This window comes from Mobula birostris, chromosome 4 (genome assembly GCF_030028105.1).
Source record: "Mobula birostris isolate sMobBir1 chromosome 4, sMobBir1.hap1, whole genome shotgun sequence".
NCBI lineage: Eukaryota > Metazoa > Chordata > Chondrichthyes > Myliobatiformes > Myliobatidae > Mobula > Mobula birostris.
The window spans coordinates 74,734,681-74,761,076 of record NC_092373.1 but is presented as its reverse complement, the minus strand read 5'-3'; the positions used below and the strand labels follow the sequence as shown (position 1 = coordinate 74,761,076).

Here is a 26,396-nt window from a genome sequence, read left to right as displayed (position 1 = left end):
ACTAGCTGAAATGTGGACTCATCTGACCACAGCATATGGTTCCACAGTCTTTCGGTCCATCTGAGATGAGCTCGGGCCCAGAGAACTCGTCCGTGTTTCTGTATAGAATTGATGTATGGCTTCCTCCTTGCGTAATACAGTTTCAAGTTGCATTTCTGGATGCAGCGGCGGACTGTGCTGAGTGACAATGGTTTTCCGAAGTACTCCTGAGCCCAGGTGCCTATAATTGTCACAGTAGCATGACTGTTTCTTGGGCAATGCCGCCTGAGGGCTGGAAGATCACGCGCATTCAACAGTGGTTTCCGACCTTGCCCTTATGCATGAGATGTCTCTGAATTCTCTGAATCTCTTCACACTATTATGTACTGCAGATGTTGAAAGACCTAAATTCTCTGCAATCTTGTGTTGAGAAATGTTCCTTTTGAACTGACTAACAATTCTCTCAAGAATTTTGGCACAAAGGGGTGAGCCACGACCCATCCTTGCTTGCAAAGACTGAGCCTTTGATGGACACTACTTTTATACCCAGTCATGATACCTCACCTGCTACCAATTAGCCTGCTGAATGTGGAGTCTTCCAAATTGGTGTTACTTGAATATTCTGTGCACTTTTCAATCTTATTTTAACTCTGTCCCAACTTTTGTTGAGTGTGTTGCCCAGCCATCAAATTCTAAATTTGTGTATATTTACAAAATACAATTAAGTTGGTCAGTAAAACTATTGCAAATCTTTTCTTTGTACTTTTGTCAGTTAAATAAAGGTTCACGTGAATTAACATATCAAAAATTTTTGTTTTTATTGCATTTTGGAAAATATCCCAACTTTTCTGGAAATGGGGTTCGTAAATAAGGTTGAAAGAGTACAAAGAAAATTTACAAAGATGTTGCTGGGAGTGGAGGACATGAGATACAAGGAAAGATTGAATTGGTGAGGACCTTACTACTTGGGACGTAGAAGTTTGAGGAGAGATTTGATACAGGTATACAAAATTGAGGGGTATATATTGGGTAAATGCAATCAGGCTTTTCCCACTGAGATTGGGTGGGACTACAATTAGAGGCAATTGGTTAAGAGTGAAAGGTGAAGTGTTTGAGAGGAACATGAGGGGATACTTTGCTCAGAGGGTCATGCAAGTGGTGGATGTGAACTTGTTTTCAACATTTAAGAGTTTTGGGTAGGTACATGGAAGGGAGGTGTATGGAGGCCTATGGTCTGGGTGCGGGCCAATGAGACTAGGCAGGTTAAATGGTTCAACATGGACTAGATGGGCCAAAAAGCCTGTTTCTGTCTGTACTTTTCTATGACTCTAACTCTTAGTGCATTTATACTTCTGTTTTTTCAACAACTCAATAAAAATGCAAATAAATTAGCTTTACACCCAAAATGCTGGGGGACCTCAGCATTTTGTGTGTGTTGCTTGGATTTCCAGCATCTACTGATTTTTCTTTTGCTTGGAAATAAATTTGCTTCTTTTTAGCATTTGAAAAGCATTGCTTCTTTTGAAGTGCCTTGCTAACGTTAATATTATCTTTTAACTTAGTGCTGATCCCAGGGGAAGATGACGGAAGAGGTAATAGTAATTGCCAAGTTTGACTATGTGGCCCAGCAAGAGCAAGAGCTGGACATAAAGAAGAATGAGCGATTATGGCTGTTGGATGACTCCAAGTCATGGTGGCGTGTTCGCAACTCCACTAACAAAACTGGCTTCGTGCCTTCAAATTATGTGGAAAGGAAAAACAGTGCCAGGAAAGCTTCTATTGTGAAAAATCTAAAGGATACATTGGGTAAGTTGCTTTTCAAGTTTCATGATGGATGGTTGCATTTTTAGCTACCTAAATGTTTTTGATGCCTTTCTAACCCAGGTAAGAATAATATCTTTGAGTGCTTATTGGTGACAGGGCTATGAAACTAAATTGTGAACATCGGCTGCCATCACGAGAAAAGTAAAATATTCTAGCTTTGATTGCTGAAAGCCCCACTGGGTGTTTCAGTGATTAAACTAGTCTGATCAGTGCATAGTAAATGGAACAAACATGCAATGAAAACATTATCCTCCGGTATTAATTTCCTTACAAGCACCTTTAGTTTTATTTCAATGTTAGGGCTTCATTGGAGCATGAGCTAGTGGTGCTGCTTCACAGCTCCAGCAACCTGGGTTGGATAAATATTCATATTTTGATTGCATTAAAATCTCCTTTCATTGAATGTACATTTTTCATAAAGCAGAAAATGTGGCTCTTTATTGTTAAAGAATTTGTTTATTAACAGAATTAAATTATTGAAATATTAGCCTGGAACCTTTATCTCAAGTATAATACAAACATTCAGTATATTCACTGAAGTTAAGCTTTTAAACATTAATTATGCCTTATAAAATATGGTTTCAATGCACTTATTTGTTGCTTATCTGATTATTATCCACCTGAATCTTCTGTTGTCTGGATGAAATTAATTGGATGAATTTGTATATCTGTAGATCTTGGCTAATAAATAGCATAAGAAGATGGTATTGGTGATTAAAGGATCTGTGATAAAGTGTGTCGATGAGAGGTGACTGTAAATATTTTGGTTTTCCTTCATATCAATATGATGTAGTTCATAAAAGTATCATGCTTGCTCCCTGTTGAGTGAGCAAAATGTACATCAGAAATGACAGGCATCACCTTCACCCACTGAGCTAAGACCTAAAACGAGTGGGAAAGTACTCGTTGGCTGTGCAGGTATTGATTTTCCTTAAGGATGGGTCTTGTTTCTTTCAAGGAATAGCTGGTATTTTCTCATTTTTGTCGTCTTCTTTGCCATTTAGCTTACTTTACAGATTTCAAAATCTGATTGTTTCTGGTTCATGTTTTCAAACTGAAATTAGGAGATTATATTTTACAATAGGGGCAAATTTGCAAGACTAAAATTAATTGACAGGGTTGCTTTGATGTGTCACCTCAGTCAAAATCTGTAGAGCTTATTTTAGACACTGAGATTCTGAATAATCTAGTGTAACCTGAAATGGTGGTCAGATCAAGATGCTAAATTAGCGTTAAGCATGCTAAACTTATGGCAAGCGGTAAAGTCAGTGGCTTAGACCATAAGGTATAGGAGCAGAATTAGTCCATTTGGCCCATCAAGTCTGCTCCACCATTTTGTCAAGGCTGATTCATTTTCCCCCACCCCAATCTTCCGACTTCTCCCCATATCCCTTCCTGCCCAACTAATCAAGAATCTATCAAACTCTGCCTAAAATATATCCAATGACTTGGCCTCCACACCTGGCTGTGGCAACAAATTCTACAAATTCACCACTCTCTGGCTAAAGAAATTTCTCCTCCATTCTGGAAGGACACCGCTCTGTTTTGAGGCTCTGTCCTCTGGTCTTCGACTCCCCTACCATAGGAAACATCCTCTCCACATCCACTCTATTGAGGCCTTTCAATGTTCAATTGGTTTCAATGAGGTCACCCCTCATTCTTCTAAATTCTAATGGGTACAGGCCCTGATTCATCAACCACTCTTCAAATGACAAACCTTTCAATCTTTTTCCAATGGTTAATTGAATAAAGTTTGTGCAAGACTAGGGATGACAGTACGGGGACAGTGGGGAAGGAAGCCCAAGTATGTTTGGTATATGTGGTAATAGATGGACAAAATTAATATTGATCCATGTGTTTAAAATAAATATGCCATGGATTTCAGAGAATAAAAATGGGAAAGAGCATTTTTTAAACAGATTAGAGAGTAGAATATATAAGCGTTGTATAACAAGTACATAAATAGGAACTGTGTGACTCAAATAATAGGGCATAAAGTTAGTTTAAGAGCAGCAATTTCTATGAGCAACATTCAACTTTCGCTTATAGCCTTTTGCAGACTTCAACTGCAGTGTTGAGTTTCTTAGTTTATATATATATATATATATATATATATATATATTAAAATACTTCATTTTGCTTGGGAATTTTATATTGGTCTGTCAGAGGAAGAAGTCATAGTGAGGACAAATTCGATAAAAATTTGTATATGTTACTTTTGGACAATATGTTCATGCTCTTCATGCATTTATCTGCAGTAAATGGTTGGAATTTATGGACCAAAGCCTGTTTTTCTGTTGTGCAACTCTGATTGGGGATGCTATTTTATAATTAAGTAGAGGAAATGACTATTATAAGCCAACTTTTGAACTGAGCTAGTCTACTTTTGGGGATGAGTTTGTGTCCTGCCACTGCATCGCTAACCTCCAATAAAAATAGTTTGGGGATCTTGCCACATAAATGAGATTCATAGCAGCTGAATGGATGGTTACATGAAGCCTCATTAATTTATGATATCGCCTACTTTTGCATGCTTGAAATGTATGTTTCATAATTGCTGAAGAGCTCCATCTTTTCAAATAGATTAGGAAACAAACATCAGTGCCAATATTTCTGCATTACTGAGTGTGAAGGTTGGGAGTAAATTTATAATTCTCCATGTGATTGAACCTCTAGCACTTCATTTTGAAGGTGTTGGCCATTTTTTTTCTTTCACTATAGCTGGTAGGCATCTCATTACAGTGACTAAAAAAGAAAACTCTTCATACAAGTATTATGAAATATCGTTCCTTTTGGCTCTGTAAGGAGATCAATGCGGTTTAATTGATGAGTGCAAAGTGTGTTTGTACACATTCCTTTCGACTAGCATCATTGAAAGTGCGAAACTTAGAAAGTGATCTTGATGTTTGATTAATTGACCTTTAATAATATCACGTTGAATGGAATGGCCTTGAGTGCTTCCATCATCGCATTGTGTAGTCAATCTGGCAAAAGGGCTGGAATTCAAGAAAGCTGAAGTTTAAACAAATGAAATTGTATTTTATAGTAATATGTTAAACAGACATATCTGGAGTACTGAAGAACCAAAGCACTGATTTGAGGTTCTGTCATTCTAAGAACACATTTCACTCTTGTGTCATTTTTTTTAAGCTGTTAATGAATTGGTGAAGTATACATAAATGTTGTATTTTCATCAGTCCAATGGGGTGATGGGGATTGTCTAATCTGTGCATCTGAACCTGAGATAAATATTTCCCTGTTGTTGATCCAGTCAGCCTTGCATTGTCACAATCACTGAACTTTGGCTATGTTTTTAAATGTGATGGTGGACTAACAGCCCTAAGGAGCCATGGTCTGGTGCAGTTCTACATATTGAGACAGCTCCATCTGAGTATGTTTTGAACAACAAACAGGGTCCACGAGCAGTATTGATGCGGTAATAATATTTAAGGTGTGTCATCCTGGAAATGCCCTGAAAAATAGTCAGTAACACCAATTGAAATGTGGGGAAGAATACCTACTCGTGACCACCCACTGCTCTCTCATCTGATATATTTGTCTGCTGTCCATGTTGTGCTTTGAAAGGGGGGAGTTGAGTACAGAAAAGACAGTGTACTCTTTCTCTGACATTTCAATGTCTACTACTCAAGTGTGGCCGTCGATTTGTTGTTGGTGGATCCTGTACAACATGACTGCCACAGAGGATCTGCAGCAGCTAGGAAGAACCTAAAGGGGCATTAGAAAAATATTTTGGCTGCATCTTATTCAGGTGATGCAGATATATAAAGTGGATTTTGGTTAATTGGGACACATCAGGACCGGTACACTTTGGTCCAATTAAGCAGCTGCCCCCATTAGAAAAAGCTTCGTGGAAATAGTTAAAATTGTTTAAAGCAAAAAGACGAGCTACTGCTTAACTGAGTAACGAATTATGTATTTAAGTGAAATGCAGAGTAAATTAGAATATTAGCAATACCTCTACAGTACTATAAAAATATGTATTGGTTTCTATTAAGTTATCGATGTAGGAATTCATCCAGTGTATGCGGCCATGTTATTTTGATTGACTGTAAATGTATAAAATCAGTGCAGACATCGAGTGCAGATGATGGACTGCCTTCATTCAATGCTTTTGATGATTAAAATTTCCAAATCTTTTAAAATTATTGATACTTTTAAATACTTTGTAGTCCCTAACTTGTTGAACGAGTGAAATGATTTTCATTTTCACTCACGGCCCTTTCTGGCATCTCCAAGCCTAAATGCTTGGAATCACGGTGAACAGAACAGTTCAGAAATGCACACACAGCTGATTCTATTTAAAAACTTAGCTTTAAGCACAGCTTAGTGTAACAGCCACATAAGTGCACATGATTGACACCAGTTGGAAGCTGTTTGGCAGCATTCTCCTACTCCAATTAAACAATAGTATCCCAAATAAGTGAAGTGAATCACAACATCAGAAGACAAGGAGCAGAAGTAGGCTACTCAGCCCATTGAGTTTGCTCCACCACTCTACCTTGTGCTAAACTGTTCTCCCATCTAGTTCCAATTTACGGCTTTTTCCCCATATCCCTTGATACCCTGACTAATTAGATACCTACCAATCTCCTCCTTAAACTCCCTCAATGATCGGACCTTCACAGCTGAATGTGGCAACGAATTCCATAAATCCACGATCCTCTGGCTAAAGAAATTTCTCCTCATTTCTGTTTTAAATGGGTACCCTCTAATTCTAAGACTGTGGCCTCTTGTCCTGGACTCACCCACCAAGGGAAACAGCCTTTTCACATCTACTGTCCAACCCGTTCAACATTCGAAATGTCTATGAGATCCCCTCTCATTCTTTTATACACTGATGAATACAGTCCAAGAGCTGGCAAACACTCCTCATATGTTAGCCCCTGCATTCCAGGAATCATCCTTGTAAATCTTCTCTGAACTCACTCCAACATCAGTATATCCCTTCTAAGATAGGGGGCCCAAAACTGCACACAGTATTCCAAATGAGGTCTCACTAATGCCCCATAGTGCCTCATCAACACCTCCTTACCCTTATACACTATTCCTCTTGAAATGAATGCCAACATAGCATTCGCTTTCCTTACTGCCGATCCAACCTGGTGGTTAACCTTTAGGGTATCCTGCACGAGGACCCCCAAGTCCCTTTGCACTTCCGATTTTTGAATTTTCTCCCCATCTAAATAATAATCTGCCTGATTATTTCTTCCAAAATGTACAACGGTACATTTCTCAACATTGTATCTCATCTGCCATTTCTTTGTCCACTTTCCTAAACTGACCAAGTCTCTCTGCAACCTTTCCGTTTCTTCAACACTTCCTGCTCCTCCACCTATCTTGGTGTCATCCAAAAACTTAGCCACAAAACCATTTAATCCATAATCTAAATCATTGATATACATTGTAAAAAGAAGCGGCCCCAACACTGACCCATGCGGAGCACCACTAGTAACCGGCAACCAATCAGAATAGGATCCCTTTATTCCCATCCTTTGCTTTCTGCCTCTCAACCAATGCTCCACCCATTTCAATATCTTTCCTGTAATTCCATGGGCTCTCATCTTATTAAGCGGGCTCTCATCTTATTAAGCAGCCTCTTATGCGGCACCTTATCGAAGGCCTTTTGAAAATCCAAGTACACACCATCCACAGCCTCTCCCTTGTCAATCTTATTTGAGATTACCTCGAAAAATTCGAATAGGTTGGTGAGACAGGATCTTCCCTTCATGAAACCATGCTGGCTTTGGCCTATCTTGTCATGCACCTCGAGGTATTTCATAACTTCATCCTTGAGGATTGACTCCAATAACTTTCCAACTACCGATGTCAGACTAATAGGTCTGTAATTTTCTTTTTGCTGCCTCCCTCCTTTCTTAAACAGTGAAACTACATTTGTGATCTTCCAGTCCTCCTGGAAGATCATTTCCAATGCCTCCACAATCTCCAAAGCCACCACCTTCAGAACCCATGGGTGCAGGTCATCCGGTCCAGGAGTCTTATCTGTTCTTAGTCCGTTTAACTTCCCAAGCACTTTCTCTCTAGTAATCTTGACTGTACCTAATTCTATTCCCTGAGACCTCTGGCTTTCAGGCATGTTGCTCATGTCTTCCACTGTGAAGACTGATGCAAAATACTCATTTAGTTCCTCTGCCATCTCTTTGTTACCCATTATAATTTCTCCAGCATCATTTTCAATTGGTCCTATATCTACCCGTGTCACACTTTTACTCTTCATATATTTAAAAAAAACTCTTAGTATCCTTTTTTATGTTAATCACCAACTTCCTTTCATAATTCATCTTTTCTTTCCTAATGACTTTCTTAACTTCCTTCTGTAAGTTTTTAAAAGTCATCCAGTCCTCAGTTTTCCCACTAATTTTGTCTTCCTTGTACGCCATCTCTTTTGCTTTTATTTTAGCCTTAACATCTCTTGTTAGCCACATTTGTGCCATTTTTCCATTCATGATTTTCTTTTTTCTTGGAATATATTTTTCCGGCACTTTCCTTATTTCTTGTAGGAATTTCATCCAATCCAGTTCTACCGTCCCTCCATCTGGCTTACTTTTCCAATCGACTTGGGCCATTTCTTCTCTGATACCACTGTAATTTCCTTTGTTCCACTGAAATATCAATACACCTGACACCAGCTTCTCCTTTTCAAATTTGAAACTGAACTTAATCATATTATGATCACTACTTCCGAGCAGTTCCATTACCTCCAGCTCCCTAATCGCCTCAGGTTCGTTACACAGCATCCAATCCAAAACAGCAGATCCCCTGGTGGGCTTATTGACAAGCTGCTCCAAAAAGCCATCCTGTAGGCATTCTACAAACTCCCTCTCCTGAGATCCAGTACCTTCCTGACTTTCCCAATCCACTTTCATATTAAAATCCCCCGTAATTATCTTGACATTTTCCTTCTGATACGTTTTTCTATTTCCAGCTGTAACTTGTTGTCCACATTCCAGCTGCTGTTTGGAGGCCTGTATATAACTGCTATTAATGTCTTTTTACCGTTGCCATTTCTCAACTTGACCCATAAGGATTCTACCTCTTCTGATCCTATGTCCCTTCTTTCTACTGATTTGATATCATTGCTTACCATCAGGACCATGCCACCCCCTTTACCTACCTTCCTATCTTTCCTATACACTGTGTATCCTTGGACATTCAGCTCCCAGTCGCATCCATCATTTGGCTATGACCCTGATGGTCAGAATGTCTTTTAACCTGTAGCTGTACAACAAAGTCATCCACTTTATTTCTAATGCTGCGTGCATTTAAGTACAGTACATTTAGATCAGTATCTGTTACTGATTTTGCTATATTTCTGTCAGACAGCAAATTATCCTGTCTATTCACCTGCCTGTCCTCCTTGCCATCTTTGCTGCACAATACCTTTGACTTATTTCTATTTTCCTCTTCCTCGACCCTAACACCCTGGTTTCCTTCCCCCTGCCAACTTAGTTTAAACCCTCCCTAACAGCTATATTAAACAATCCCGCCAGGATATTAGTACCCTTTGAGTTCAGGTGTAACCCATCATTTTTGTATAAGTCATACGATGGGTTACACCTGAACTCAAAGGGTTCTTCCTTGGGAGTATGATAGAATTATTTGAGGCAGTGAGAAAATAAATTGATGAACGTACGACAGTTGACAGGGTTTTCCATAAAAGGCTTACTCAGAAAGTTAGAAAGCATGGGATCCAGGGACGCTTGGGAGCATGAATACAGAAATGGTAGGAGATGGAATGTATTCTGCTTGGAGGTTGGTGGCCAGTGGTGCTCTTCAGGGATGTGTTCCCCGCTCCTTGTAATTTTTATAAATCACTTGGATGAGGATGTAGAAGAATGAGTTTGTATGTTTGCAGATGACATGAAGGATGGTGGTGTTGTGGATTGTGTAGAAGATTGTCATTGGTAACAATGGGACATTGATAGAATGCAGAGCTGGACTGAGGAGGGGGAGGTAGAGCACAATCCAGAAAAGTGTGAAGTGTTAGACTTTGGAAGATCAGACATTAACACAGAATGCAAGAGCTTCTGATATGTCCAACTGTGAATGGAGTATGCCCAGTTGAGCCATTTGATCATTTTAGAATGGTGGCAGTGATACACAACATGGAGAGAACCGTAGGGAATCTCCACAAAGACTGCACTTTACTATAATTTTGTGAATATAGTGGATTCCAGTTCATTGGGCCATCATTTAAGCAGGACAGCATGTTATCTGGATCAACTCTTACAGAACAAAAACAAATTGAGAAAATAACTGTCCCTTTTGTGAGGTAAGATTTTCTTAGCATTAAATTGAACCTTTGATAATGTATCAAATCGAACATTGAAAATAACTGCATTATGACTGGCTTACCTTTTGTTGGGGGCGCTCTTTCTGCTTATTCAAATGTATTTTGTCGGCTGGCTGTTTTTTAAGTCATGATGACATCCATTGGCGAAATCAGGTAGTGACAAACATTTTAAGCAAAGGAACTTTCTCTTCTAATCGGCAAATTGGTGTTCAGAAAAATGCAAATTTCTTGAATATGAAAGGCTTGATGTTGAAGCAAATGAGATATGTCTGGTCATATTTTGAGTAAGTGAGAGCATTGCTGATGATAGGGTTTCCCCTTATTTTTATGCTTTCTGCTGTCTTAAGTTGGAAAGCTTGTCTTATTTTCCCCTTGCTTAACTGGGATATGGGGACTTTCCTGGCTCTTTCAGTCATTATGTTGATTGCATGAGCTCTTGAAAAGTAGTTCTGTTTTCATGAATCACTTCACATTTTGAGGGTACTTTAAGGCCCTGAAATTGTTTGTCTGCAGAGACTCTAAATAGATAATTGTTTGTGAAATGGGTGTTTGTTTTAAAGAGTTTTACCTTCTATTGTACTGCAGTTGTGAAATTAGGTAATTTATGCTGGTATTGCTGTATCACAGAACTCCTGAGGGTGTAAAACGTCGATGTTGCATCATTGCTTTGCCAGTCTAATCTTTTGAGCTGAATTATTTTAAATGGTCCACTAAATTGCCATCTTTATTATTTGATAAATGTGTATTTATATCCACATACAGCTAACTGTTGTTATTGGATTATTATTTAAATCAAACTTGTTCTCCCACCTGCCTAGGAAGATCTCTTACTAAATGGATTGATTTTAGTGACGGTTTCCCTTGTAAGGATGTAAGTAAGTAATTTGAAGCTTGTAAAGAATATGTAATCTTAGCAATCACAATTTGATAGTACATAATATTTCCCTCTTGTCTTTGGGACATTCAAACCTCCACACAATGAACTGCCGTATGGCAGTAATTGGAAATTGCATCAGAGTACTTGAATGAATAATATATTCTTGGAATGTTAATGAGCATTCAAAAGTATGTTATTGGAATCCGATTGCCATATGGCTGGTAAACGTCCTTGTTTGCAGTCATTAGATCTGCACGATCAAATTCAGCTTTGAACAAAATATTTCTGGCATTATTATTATGAACAAACATTTGCACTTTCTTGGAACAAACTCTGTTGGAGCTAGCTTTCCATAATTGAGTTTTTATAGCGTGCTTGCTAACAAACGGAAATACTCTCGCCTGATAGTCTGGAGGTATCTACCATAAAGGGCGCATATCGATAACCATTCCATTAAGCAATTTATTTGTGTTCAAAAAACTTATCCAGTTACTTATATAGATCAGTAAATTGAAAAAATTGTGAATTGTACAATTCCTTCAAGATTAAGTAATTTCTATTTCAGTGCTTTTAAAAAAAGGCTTTTCATATTGCAAACAAGAGAAAACTTGTAGATGCTGGAAATCCAAGCAACACACACAAAATGCTGGAGGAACTCAGCAGGCCAGGCAGCATCTATGGAAAAGAGTACAATTGATGTTTCGGGCCGAGACCCTACAGCATGCTGTCAGTTTTAGTATTTAATGTGAGAAATCATTTGATTCAAAGTGCCACATTACCTTGCAAATGGCCAGGAGAACATTTATCTAAGTGTTGAACTTGTGTTGTACTAATTTGTTCTTGTTCAAGTGCTCTCAGATTTGTTCAGCACACTGTCTACATTCCATAGAACAGTGAGTCCAAGAATGTAACAATTATGGTAGGTAAAATTACGAACAATATATTTTTTTTAAAACCTTCTGTTTCTCCTTCATATACCCCCTTTCTAATCACTCCCAGGACCTTCCTGACCAGAGTTTCTCCTGGTACTTCTCCCTTCTCCGATCTCAGTTAATACTAACACCTGCATAGCTACCCTTGGTTTTACTGGCAACCACTGTGCCGGCCTTCTTCTGCTAATTCCTGCCCAACATGATTGGAATATGTTTTATGTCAGCACATTTAGTTCTGGCTGTGCTATGAAAAGTCATTACAGGTTCAAGTTGCACTTTTCAACAGTCATTGGGCATATAATACAGGCTGACATTGAAGTGCATTTCTGAGGGAACACTGTGCAATTGAGCATTTGGCTGTTAAAAGTAAAGCACTCTGCTGCTCTCAGTGGCTGTAAATTTCTCTGATTTTTGAATAAGGCAGGAGCTTAATGTATCCTTTGCCTAACAATAAGTTATATGGTCAGAATCCCATTGGTCCAAAGATCGGTATCTGTAATAAGTGTCCACCCCCTGCTATGTGTAGTGGTTGACCTTTAACAATGTATATTTTCTATTCTTGCATTTGGCTGATATATTCCATGCATGTCTTAGCATTTCACTGAGTGACTTGATGGATTTTTCATTCAGTGCTCACTGACCGAAACTGATATTTTCTTGTCAGTATTAGCAATGTAGTGCTTTAAAAAAAAATGAATGGCAGAATAAATTTGGACAGACAGCAAAACTGTTGCTTTTGTTTCATCTTTTGCCTTGCCTAAAAAACAAGTTTTTCTTCTGATGTGTGCAATTTAAAAACTAATAGCGTTGAATTTCAATATCCAGGGGACTGAATGTACAGCACTCTTGGGCGCATGTTTAAAAAAAAATCAGTAAAGTGAAGATGCTTTCAAAAATAATGAGGTTTCTAAATATCAGAACATTAACTCTAAAGAACAGTAGATAATAAAAAAACTAATCAAATCAATATTTAGTGTGACCACCCTTTGACTTTAAAACTGCATCAGTTTTCTTAAGTACACAGCCATGCAGTTTATCAGAAAATCAGCTGATAGGTTGTTCTAAGCATTTTGGAGAACTTGTCACAGTTCTTCTGCTGACTTTGGCTGTTTCGCTTGCTTGTCTCTCATGGTGATCCCACACAGCCTCTGTTGAGATCAGGCTCTGTGGAGACCATACCATCTGTAGCAGAACTCCTTGTTCTTTTTGCTGAAGATAATTCTTTATCCTTGGTCGTGTTTGGGGTCATCGTCCTGCTGCAGAATGAAGTTGAGACCGATCAGACCCCTTCCTGATGGTAATACCTGATCGATAACAATCTGCTTGTACTGTGGATTCCATTAATTCTGACCAGATCACCAACTCCATTTGCAGAAATGCAGCCCCCGACCTGTGAGGAACTTTCGCCATGCTCCATTGCTGATTGCAGACACTCATCCATGTAATGCCCTCCAGCTCTTCTACAACAACCTGCCTTTTTGAGCCAAAAATTTCAATTTTCGACTTGTCGGTCTAGGGCACTTGCTACAATTGTTCAGCACCCCAGTCCTTGTGTGTTTGTGTACAGGTGAGTCTCCACTTCAGAGAATGACATTTGGCAGCAGTTCTTACATGAAAACCGCTTCAGACAAGATATCTCTGGACTATAGAGGGGTGTACGTGGGTTTCAGTGGTTTCTGAATTCAGAGCTAATAGCAGTGCTGGACTTCTGATTCAGAAGGTACGTCGATTTGATGTATCTTGTCTGCAACACTGTGTTTCTGATCCTCAACCTTGTGCTTCTTCAGAAGAGCTTGGACAGCATATTTTGAAGCTCCTGTCTGCTGTGAAATTGCTGCTTGAGAGTGACCTTGCTCTCCTCGTATGCAGACAAAGAGATGTTCCTGAAATTCTGAGATTCTGTTTTTGTTGGTTGATTGAAGAATGAGGAACATGGATAAAAGCCACTACTTGGACTTGGCTCATAGATCAACCCAAATCTCATTGAGAGGTGTAGCAAGCTGCAGAGGATATTATCTTATTCTTGTATTCCCAAATTTAAAATGTCACTTTTTTTTTTGAGGTTTTTCTTCACCTAAGTCATTACAAGCAGTCTTGGTTGCTCTTAAATTACTGCTGCATCCCTTGAAGTATATATTCTACATCTTGCTATGACTTAACATCAGAACATGCACCCTAACATGGGGAATAATTTTCCTTCTGTCTATCCTGCCCTATGTTGCCCCTCCAACATGCTAAGTTTCCAGCAAGTAAGGCCTTGACTATCTGCTGCTAACGGGTAATCTTGATGCTGTCAAAAATCCTCCAACTTGAATTGAAATTCTCACCCCTGACCTGAGAAGAGTCAAACCTTTACTAACTCCTGTAGGTATCACTTGCATCTGTTAATCAAGATTGGTCTCATTCCTGAAATTCCCTTTGTCTCTTCTTTTTACTTTAAAGTTCAGAAGTTCAAAGTAAAATTTATTATCAGAGTACAAACATGTCACTACATACAACCCCGAGATTCTTTTTCCTGCAGGCATAGCAAATCTGTAGAATGGTAACTATAATCAGGGTCAATGGAAGAGCAGTAGAGAACAGAAGACAACAAACTGTACAAATGCAAATATAAATAAATATCAAAAAATAATGAGAATATGAAATAACAAGATAAAGAGTCCTTAAAGTGAGATCATTGGTTGTGAGATCATCCTCCTTTGTTCAAGATGGCTGAGGGGTAGTAACTGTTCTTGAACCTAGTGGTGTGCGTCCTGAGGTACCTGTACCTTCCACCTGATGGCAGCTGCAAGAAAAGAGCATGGCCTGGGTGGTGGTCATCTGTGATGATGGATGCTGCTTTTCTTTGGCTATGTTTCATGTAGATGTGCTTAATGGTTGAGAGGACTTTACCCATGATGTACTGAACTACCTTGCATTAGATTTTCCATTCAAAGGCATTGGTGTTCCCATACCAGGCTGTAATGCAGCCAGTCAATACATTTCGCTCTACACATCTATAGAAGTTTGTCAAGGTTTTTGATGTCATGCCGAATCTCTGCAGACTCCTAAGGAAGTAGAAGCACTATTGTGCTTTCTTTGCAACTATATTTGTATGATGGTCCAGGAGAGGCCCTCTGAGATAGTGACACCCAGGAATTTAAATTTACCGACCCGCTCCATCTCTGATCTTCCCATGAGGACTAGCTCATGGACCTTTGTTTTCTCACTCCTGAAGCTTACAATCAGTTCCTTGGTCTTGCTGGCATTGAGTGAAAGGTGGTTATTATGACACCACTCAGCCAAATTTTCAATTTTCCTCCTGTATGCTAATTCATCACTACCTTTGATACGGCTAGCAACATACTTTGACTTACCCTTCAAATAAAACTACATTGACATGCTTTCCACAGAGGTGACACTTCTTAACTTTTTGTCTTTAAGTGTCTTGATATGGTGAATCTGATTTTTGCATTCTAATATCAATGTATATAAGTTTCTTTCTTAAAATCTTCTATTCCTGTAGTATTTGTGCAGTAGATTTAGAGTTGTGAAGGATATTCTTATTTATTTGATTTATTTAATTTGGAGGTACAGCATGGAAACAAGCCCTACGGCCCAATGCCTAAAGTGGTCTACATTAATTGTAGTTTCATTAATTGGTTGACAGTAATAAATCCAGTCATGAACAAAGCTTTAAATGCTGTAACACTGCTTGGGCACTTGATCTGAGCAATTGACTTGTATGTAAATAAAACCTTCAATGTAAATTGCTGAGTGAGTGAATGGAGAGAAGACCAGCCTGATGCTTCAGAATTGTTTTTGAGTAGGTTTGCTATTTTGAATCAAGTATGTTACCCTGGTGTGATAATATACAGTTTAGTTTGGTGTAGAATGTGCATCTTTTTGATGAAGAAGCAGACTACATTATACTGTACTGGTAATACCTGTGTTGTAGGAACCATGTATCGTTCTCTGTCTGCATTGTATTCTGTGTGTGTTTATTATGCTTATTATGGTAACTGGCCACTTAAGTGGGGGCAAGGTAAAAGCAAAGGGAATAAGTTACATGTTCTTGCTGGTTTCATGGCAGTTTGTAGCTTGGGGACTGGTGGAGATATACCTTTGCTGCCCGTTGAAATAATGCTTATTGTATGTTTGCTCCTTGCTAATAAAAGATTGGAATAAGGAATTCAACTCTTTGGAGCAATCATTGGAGCTGTAGGCACGTCTTGCAAGTATAGCAACACCTTCAGGAGTCGCAGGCTGGTGGCAATTGTTTCGATTTTGGATCAATTTTTGCTGCTATGAATGCTTTGGCTGTTGGGAAACAAGAGGTTCATCATTTCTCCGATTCCTCCAAATCGCTTCCCAGAAATTTGAGATCCGAAATAAATATATCTGAGGCATTTTGGTTATGATTTGAAATGTCCAAAGAAGTAATTGTAGTATTCAAGATAGTTGTTGCCAGACCTAGTTAGTCTTGTGTTTAAAGCTAGCTTGTGCAAGCCAAGCAGGTAGCATTTGTAAATTTAGATGTTGCAAAAGCTTCTTTCTCACTAAATTTTCATCTATCTTCTTTCATTTTAAAGTCATATGGATGCCTATACAATTTGTAACGCTTTTGTCTTGTTTTACCCATGAGCTCTAATTTTTATCACTTAAAACACTTTATGCTAAAATTTCTAAATTAATTTTGTATCATATGTTTTTTGAAACTTAGATAAATGAGATTAACTACACCTAACAAATTATCGTTAATTTCTTACCTAAATAACTGGTGTAATGTAATTTTCATGAGCATAGTGTGGATCATAGTTTCATCTATTTGGTGAGCCTTGAGAACAATTCTCAAATGTATAGAATGTTGGTCATAAGCAAAGTTTTTAGCTGTAATCTCAGAAGGAAGATTGGATTGATTGTGGCAACGCTGCTTCAAACTGGTTTCATTTACACCGGTGCTAAAATTGCTCAGCAAGTCCTGAGTATGAAAATCTTGAAGATTGAAGATCTGACTTAGTGCCGCCACAACAACAACAACCTCTCACTCAGTGTTAGCAAGACCAAGGGGATGATTATTGACATCAGCAGGAGGAAATTGGAGATCCATGAGCCAGCCCTGAGTATCAGTAACTTTAAATTCCTTGGAGTTATCTGCAGTGTATCTTCCTTTCTTCTTCCTACATCATAGGTACACATGAGAACCACAACATTGAGTTAAGGATCCTCCCGCTACAAATCCATCTGAAGGCCATAAGGCATGTCTCAAACTCGGGCTCTGGGCAGACAACACACCCTTCGGGACTCGCTATCCTTTCAACAGAGAATTGTCTATTTCCTGACTATGCTATCTCTAATTACAACTACATTTCTCTTCCCTCCCCTTTTTAAAAGGCTCTCAAATGTATAGAATGTTGGTCATAATCAAAGTTTTTAGCTGTAATCTCAGAAGGAAGATTGGATTGATTGTGGCAATGCTGCTTCAAACTGGTTTCATTTACACCAGTGCTAAAATTGCTCAGCAAGTCCAGAATATGAACCACAGTACAATGGTTTGATTGCTCATCCTTCCTACAGTCCCCACTTCCATCCCTCTCATCCTCACAGGGAGATGCAGCACTTCCTCCTGGATTCCCTTACCAGCCTTCCTCTAGTCACACCCTCTTGTCTGAATATGAAGTAATTAATCTAATGGGTGTGACTGCTTCCCAAAACCGTTTCCAGGTAACTTTTGCCCCCTCTGATGCATCGCAGTGTTTGAAGCTCAGATTCCAGGTCATCAGCCTTGAGCTCAAGTTTCTCGAGCAACCAGTACTTGGTGCACGTGTGATCACCAGAATCTGCAATGGGGTCAATCAGCTCCCATGTCATGCAGCCACAATGCATCACCTGATGGTGCATCTCCATTTCATTTAATTTGATGTGATTTGGTATCTTTTCAGTTGTATAAAACTAGTACTATAAATAATTTCCATTTTTGGAAATATTATAATTAACCCTTTTTTACCACAAGACAGAAAATTTAAACATTGAGTGATGATTAAGTGTCTCATAAATCAGTAGAGATAAGATGACATTAAATATTGTTTTGAATTATTCAACTATTTACTGGATGGAGAGATCAGAGAGAACAATTCTAAATTTGATTATTTCAAGATCAGTGTGCGATCTTGGTGATTTTTCTGATCACTAGGTTCTTTTAGGAGTCCAAGAATAAGTGAAACCTTGTTGCTTCATTTTTGTTTATTTTAAACTTTAAATAAGGAACAGATACAGAACAAAGTTGCTGGTGAACGCAGCAGGCCAGGCAGCATCTCTAGGAAGAGGTACAGTCGACTGTACCTCTTCCTAGAGATGCTGCCTGGCCTGCTGCATTCACCAGCAACTTTGATGTGTGTTGCTTGAATTTCCAGCATCTGCAGAATTCCTCGTGTTTACAGATACAGAACATATGAATCTAACGATCCTCAGGGAAAGAGAAAGAACTAGATATAAAGATGGAGCCTTTACAAAAGCCAGCACTTTTTTTTTACCTCAGGTAAGAACGCATTCCTGAGAAAAGGAATGACCAATTAAGACACACAGTCAAGCACATGTGTCATGTGCTAATACTTAGACAATAAGAAATGAAAAAGGTAAAAAAACTGCTATCTATATTGAGTTTCCACCACCAGGCGGAGACAAACATCACTTACTGTGAAAAATATGAGTTAAAAATACAAATTGTGTTAGTAAAGTTACCATTTTAGTCTTGATTTAAAAAAAACTATCTTATTAAAAGCATAATAAAGTAACTGATTCTAACACCAGCAATAAAGTGGATGTGGTAATCAAGTAATTAGTTGACGGATTGCAGACATTCTGGAAACGTCTGCTATGAAAATATTTTTGAAAGTTTATTCTTGTAGTTTTGGTTTTGGGTAAGTGTGGGGAAACTTCTCAGGTCACACAATCTAAATATGTCAACCTAACCAACCTTGCATTGCTGTTTGCTAGCCACGTGTGTGTATGTATATATATATATATATAAATAAATAAAGGTCATCTGGACAGATCATTAGTCCCTACTGTGCATTTTGTTCAAGCATAAAGTTGTTGAAGTAGGTAGACAGGAAGCTGTAACTGATCTTGCACAATACTAACTGGAAGAGAATGCTGCTATATGGGGATGAAGGAAATGAACGGGAAGGGAAAAAGAGGAAGTGGATTTTGAAAGATTGTTGCAGTTTTTTTTGGTCACTGGATCTGACTGAATCATTCTTGCAACTAGTGATAATTTTTGAAGTGATGTAATCAATGTTACGATAACGACTTGATTCATTTGTTAGACAGGTTTTGTGAGACTTCAGACCAAGCCCTGTACAATGAGTGGTTGTAAATTATCTGAAATGTTTGGACTGATTTGCTGATTGGTTACATGCTCTAGGATTGGGGAGTTTCTTTGCTGATAATTGTAGCATAATTGCTGAGTGCTTCACTTGGTTTCATTTTACTTGGGAGTTGACACAAGCAAGAATGGAATCGGTTAATATTTTCAAGCAGTTCTTCGGTAAGTCTTTTTCTTTCTAAGTTTAGTAACTACTTGTCTGTTTAATTGAAGTAAGTAGAAATGCATAGTCACTGCAAGTTTTACATTTTACTGAGATTTCTGAATTGTGGTTAATGATGTGACAGGAGTTTCTCCCCTCTCCTTCAAACTGCACTGTGCTTTACAAACCTGCTAATGGAATTTATAAATGTTGGTCCAGGTAAAAACAAAGCATGAAATTATTTTGCTTTGTTAATTGTAAGTTGTCAGAATCCATTTGTTGGAAATGTGGGTTGTTGGAACTTTTAACATACTTTACAGTTTTAATTGGTTAACACTGAAACTGTGGACTGTAACATTTGTACACTTATGATTTGTGTTTTGAAATGGTGTTTTGAAAATCTTTTATTTTTGAGTACAAGTTCTCTTCACTGTAGCAAGTTGCACACTATGTACCTGATATACTTGGGGAAAATTACTTGGAAATTTGAGTTTGCAGCTTATTACTATGGCTGATGAGCATATGTTGGAACTATTTCATAAAGCTTGCTTTCCTGTATTTGTATATTCTTCACCCAAGTGTCAGTGGAAAATGAGAGGTTTGTACAGTTCAGTTTACTTGTATTTGACACCTCTAATTGAAATGAGAGAGGAGAAAAATTTCAGTCAGAAAGGAAGTGTGAGGTTAGCTATCCTGATCCTGTCAACTCTGCATTAATCTCATGATTGCGCAAACCACATTAACTAGGTTTTAATGATTAAACTCAGGATTTCTCTCCTAACCATTGAGTACTACTGAAGAACTCTGGAAAAACTGCTGTCAGGTATTTGGCCACGTTGCCTTGGTATCTCTTTGTGTGGCTTATATCCAAATTTTATTTACATTCCTGTGAAGCAACTTGCAACCTTTTGTTAAGTAGTATGAAAAAGGCCGTACTTCATAGCAATTATCACTAGAATGCTTTTGCAGGCACTCACAAGTATCTTCGGCATGGGGCCAGCTTTACCTGCCCATCCCAGGTGACTCAACGATGAAAAAAAAGTGTGTTTGTATAAAAACACAAGATGTTGGAGGAACATGGCAAGTCAGGCAGTATCTATGGAGGGGAATATACATTGATGTCTTGGGCTTAGACCGTTCATCGGGACTGGAAAAGAAGGGGGTAGAAGCCTGAATAAGCAGGTGGGGGGAGAGGAAAGGAAGTTCAAGCTGTCAGGTGGTAGGTGAAACCAGGTGAGTGGATAGGGGAGGGGTATGAAGCTGGGAGGGCTCCTCTCTTCCATACCCTGTTCTTGTTACCCTCTCACCTCCCATATGCTCCTCAACTCCCCTTTATCTTCCTCTCGTCCCTCTCCTTCCCTTTCTACTATGGTCTACAGTCCTGTCCTATCTGATTCCATCTTCAGCTCTTTACCCCTTCTACCTATCTTCCCTCCCCTGCTCACTCATGTCCCCCCTCACCTACCCCCTGCCAGCTTGTACTCTCTCTGTCACTCTCTTCCTCACCCTCCCCCTCGCCTTTGTTTTTGGCTTCTGCCCTCTTCCTTTCCAATCCTGATGAAGGATCTCATACCGAAACATCGACCATTTATTCTATGTGATAGATGCTGCCTGAATTCTTGAGCTTCTACAGCAGTTTGTGCCTTTACTCAAGATTTCCAGCATCTGCAGCATATTCTGTTTAGTTGCCTGCAAGGCAGGTTAGGTTTAGGTTAAATATTTCAAACTTCCCAACGGACTGAAATTTGCATTTCTGAAGAAAATTCCCACTGACAGCAGTAGATAACCAGAACAAAGATATGGCAAGGTGTGTGTCTGTGGGAGGGAGGGACCGCAGTAGTGGGAGTTGAGCTTCGGGAGAGAAGTCCAGAGGAAAATTATTCTGCTTAGATGTGGATGATAGCATAAATTAGATTTTTTTAAAATTATGGAAACTAACCATTTGATATCAAGCTAGCAGGTTAAATCCATAAGTTGAGTTGATTATCGCCATGCTTTAATGTCCATACTTCTTGGACCACGAAATGCCAGTAATCATCACTGACCCCACTCCTGAAAATTACTGTATGCTGTGATGGCTTTATTTGTTCTGCCATTGTCACCATTGTCCAATAGCTTGCTCGCATTTGCTGATTTTAAACTTACAGGTGAAGTCCAGAACTAGAAGCTCGTTTGCCTATGATCCATGTTTTAACATCAATCTGTGATTTGAGGGGGTGGAAGGGAAGGAAGGAAGGAACGTCGACTCAGACCATGAGGTCTGCGTCAGGCATTTTCATGCCTTACAAGGCGCAGATTGGAAGTCTGTGTGGGGCGCCGCTCCTTGCACAGGCTAGAGTAATGTGTAATTAAGTGCTTTGCTCAGGGGCACAAACACGCTACCACAGCTGAGGCTCGAACTAGCGACCTTGAGATAACTAGATGAACGCCTTAACCACTTGGCCACATGCCCGAGTGAGGGGGTGAGGGAGGTAAAAATTAAAATAAAAATAAATTAAAAATAAAAATTACAGTGGAAGAAGAGGAACATGTCAGAAGCTTGTTTCAGTCAATATTGCCAGTTTACAATCATCACCATAATCTCTGTTTTTGGCCCTTGGGGTTTCAATAATTGAAGTTTAAAATTGAACCACTGATATTCCAGAAAACCTGTCTATAAATGTTAACTAAATATGGCAGCGTGATTCCTGTTGACAGATGCAGCTAGTGTATTCTGAAGGAAGCAATGAACTCCTGACGAAGGGTCTCGGCCTGAAACGTCGACTGTACCTCTTCCTAGAGACGCTGCCTGACCTGCTGTGTTCACCAGCAACTTTGATGTGTGTTGCTTCCATTTTAATATCATATTTTGTGAATATTTGTTTCGTGCACACACCATGTCTTTTGAAAGAAGTCTTTCTTCATTCTTGCATGCCAATAGCACTCAAACATGTACAAGGAAGGATGTTGGGTAAGCTCTTTCTTGTGTGTTGACCTGTTCCGGTGTATGGGCCTAGTAGTTTAAGAAGCTGGAACAGCACAATCTTTGGCCATTTTTAAGTGAAAACCTAGTCTTTGTTCAGGTGAGATTGATGGCCTTCAATTGTGTTGATCTGTATCATTTTGAATTGTTAAACTTCTAAACAGGAAGTAGAACTCAATTATTCTAAAGGGATTCCCTCACAATTGACTGAAGTTAAAGTAAGGCTCCCTCATTTTAATTCGTGTAATGATACAAATTACCAGATGCATGGGAGCAGGATAGTTTCATAAGAAATTGTAGCGGGGGTCTTGCATCTTGCTAGTTGAGCCTACTACACCATTCAATGAGATCATAGCTGATCTGCCCATGGGCTCTGCTCCACCTACCTGCCTTTTCCCCATAACTCTCAATTCCCTGCTATTCAAAAATCTATCAATCTATGTCTAAAATATACTTAGTGAGGTAGCTTCTACTGCTATCTCAGTAGTTGTACTGCTACCCCCTGCAGAGAATTTGACATTCACTACGCCCTTGGGGAAAAAAAGTTTATCCTGATCTGTTGTAAGTCCATTCCCCTGAATCTTGAGGTAATATTCCCTTGCTCTAGTCTAACTTACTGGTGGAAATTACTTTGCTGCAACTACTTTATCTTTTCATTATTTTATTTTTCTATAAGATACCCTTGCATTCTTCCATATTCCAGCAAATATTGAACCAGGCAACTAAGTCATCAATTTTAAAGTCGGATATTTGCCCAGGGCAGCTTTATCTATCATTAGCCACATCAGTTAGTGTACTGAAATGGTTGTAGTTCATATTGTGCAGTGTACGTTGCAGTATACCTTTGTCTTGCTGGATTCCATCATTTTTTTCTTCTAAGACGATTTGCATAAGGTTTTTCAGTTATTGGTTGTGATTTTGTTTCAGATAAAAATATTTTTGTAGATCAACTGAGATTATAACATTATATCGTGATGGTGATTGTATTTTGGGTGCCTTAGATGCATATTGTTACATCAAAAGGTTATTATTTTTGTCCATACTGCTCCTCAACCCCCTGTTTTCCAAAATCCATTCAATTAAATAATCAAGAGGATAGGTGTGACCATTTTGGCGGGTGGTTGTAGTTAATATCAGTTTTTACTGCTTTTGTAACTCATTAAACAATAGGGATTCGGATAATGGTTTTCAAATGTAGAGTATCATGCATACATTGTTGAGCTTGTCTGTTTAATCTTTCAAATGTATAGTGTTGAATTTCAGTAAAGGTCATTGTATAATTTGTGGATCAACAGTACTGCTTTTATTCCTAAACAGTGCAATGCATCGCTGTGCTGTTTGTTCAGAGGTAGCAATTGAATGATTTAAATCTGTGTACATCAAAGGGTCATTTATTATCAAAGTATACAACTCTGAAATTGTTCTTCTCCAGATAGCCATGAAACCAAGGGGGGGGGGGGAAGAATGGCAACATAATCATCAACCCCCAAATCCACATCACCCCCCCGCACAAAAAACAAAAGAAATATAACAGGAGCATCAACTCCCAAATACCCCCTCCTCTGCACAAAAAAACCGAGAAAGATTGGATGAAAAGCACAGAAAACTGTAAGCATTGGTGGGGGGGGGGGGGAGGGGGAGAGAGAAGAGTTTATAGTCCAAGTCGTTATCTGTATCCAAAAACACAGAAAAGCTCAGTAGCGTTCTCCAGCACAGCAGTAAGCCACACAGCCTCCCCTCTCTGGCAGCAGAGCAATCGAAAGGCAAGCATTTGGCGCTCACCTGCATTTGCTTTCACGTTTCAATCTGCTGTACTGATTAATACTTCCAAATAATAATATGCTGATTGAATTGCTGGTATTTCATATACATTCCCAAGTGTTACTGCTGTAAATAAGTTCCAAACTACAATAAAACATGTTTTATTATGTGACGCCAAACCAAGTTATCAGACGATTGATGCTAGAGAGAGATAAGGGAGACAATGGAGAAACATTCAAAATGTTAATGAGAGAGGGGAGAGAGAGAGAGATAACGGAAAGGAAACACAATTCAGAATATTGTGAGAGTTGGTGCACCTCAAAAGGGGTCAGTGGGGATTATGACAGACTGCTACAGCTAATACTGATTGAGCAGTTTAAAGGTTGTGTCCCTGAAGGTATGAGGCCCTATCTAGATGAGAAAGAGGCAGAAACCTTAGCCGCAACTGCTAAGTTAGCGGATGAGTACGAGTTAACACACAAAGCAAAGTTTACCCCGAGTAAAAGCTACCACAAGGGTAGTTGAGAGGGTGGAGATAGTCCGCCGGAAAAGCCAGAAAGTAAGCCAGGCACTGGTGAGAAGGATAAGGAAGACAGGAAGCAGTTTGGTAGGAAGTCTCCTGGGGTTGTATGCTATAATTGTGGGAAAGCCGGTCACTTTGCGTCCAGGTGCTTTGCCCCAAAGAAGGAGATAGGGAAAGGAAAAACGACGACTCCGACTGGCTGTATTGAGCTGGCAAACAAACTGCTAGGGGAGAAGAGGTCTGATAGAGCTCAGGAAGGGCGCGAGAAGTTTATTTTGGCCGGATTGGTGTTGGTGAAGGAGGGGTCAAACCCAGTTCCAGTACGGATCTGGAGAGACACTGGAGCTTGTCAGTCACTGATCTTAAGGAGTGTTTTAGACTTTAGTTCAGGGACCGAGACTGGGGAGGTCAGTGTGATAAAAGGCATTGGGAAAGGGACTGAAGCAGTACCTTTGCACCAGATACACCTAAAAAGTGACTTGGTCTCCGGACCGGTCACGATAGGGGTGAGGCCCGAACTACCGATGGAAGACATGGAAGTCTTACTCGGTAATGACCTTGCAGGTGGAGATGTGTACCCAACAGTAAAACTGACAAGTAAACCTGCCAGCATTGAGACCCCGCCCATGGACTCACAGGTTTATCCCGTTTGCGCAGTGACTCGGCGCATGTCCAGAAAGGCTGCCGAAGCGAATGTGGATTTAGCTGAGACGTTTTTACCAGCCTTGTACCAGGAGGGGTTAGAAAGTGAGGAGAAGGAGCATAGTAGAGCGGAAGGAAGTGAGGGAGTTGAGGTAGATTTATCATTAGTGAGGAAGGAATTTATACAGGCACAGGAACGAGACGAGGAGCTGATGGTTTTGACGGAGACAGCTCTCTCCAAAGCAGAATTAAAAAGGGAGCAAGTGGGCTATTATGTGAAGGAGGGATTACTAATGAGGAAATGGAGACCAAGTACTGTGCCAGCAGATGAGGAATGGGGGGTGGTGCACCAGGTGGTAGTGCCGAAAATTTATAGGGGCGAGATGTTTAACCTGGCCCACAAGATACCCCTCGGTGGACATTTTGGGGTGAGGAAGACAATGGATAGAATTATGAAAGAGTTCTACTGGCCGAACATGAGGAAGGATATTGTTGAATATTGTAGGCGATGTCATTTATGTCAGGTGGTAGGAAAGCCAAATCAGGTCCTTTGACCGATACCCGCTTTCGGGGAACCTTTTTCCTGAATAATTGTGGATTTTGTCGGTCCCCTGCCCAGAACTGCAAGTGGGCGAGAGTATGTGATGACTATTATGTGCACCGCTACCAGGTTTCCAGAGGCTGTGCCCCTGGCAAGCGTCAAGGCTCCCGCAGTGGTAAAGGCACTTGTGAAATTTTTCACTACGGTGGGGCTGCCCAGGGAAATCCAGTCAGATCAGGGGAGTGTCTTCACATCTCACACATTCCGACAGATGTTGGATGAGATGGGAGCAAAGCAGGTTTTGGCCTCCGCGTACCACCCGAGTCCCAAGGGGCGTTGGAACGATTCCACGCAACATTAAAGACTATGATTAAAATTTACTGTCAAGAGAACGCTAGGGGCTGGGATGATGCTTTGCCTCTTTTGCTATTTGCCATGAGGGACACAGTTCAGGAGTCATTGGGGTTCAGCCCATTCGAGCTCGTCTTCGGTCATCGGTCCAGAGGCCCCCTGAC

At 39.7% G+C, this 26,396-nt stretch overlaps 1 protein-coding gene across 3 annotated transcripts in view; it reads left to right on the top strand.

Annotated features, from left to right (window-relative positions):
• Positions 1 to 26,396, top strand: part of LOC140196422 (SH2/SH3 adapter protein NCK1-like) — a 231,602-nt gene that overhangs the window by 163,765 nt on the left and 41,441 nt on the right. For 2 of the 3 annotated variants that reach the window (XM_072255621.1, XM_072255622.1), the window contains one exon: positions 1,542 to 1,785. In XM_072255621.1, coding sequence (XP_072111722.1) covers positions 1,560 to 1,785 — 226 coding nt within the window. In that variant the 5' untranslated portion in view covers positions 1,542 to 1,559. Of the gene's footprint in view, positions 1 to 1,541; positions 1,786 to 19,161; positions 19,473 to 26,396 lie in introns of those variants that run through there. The other variant, XM_072255623.1, reaches the window with a different exon arrangement.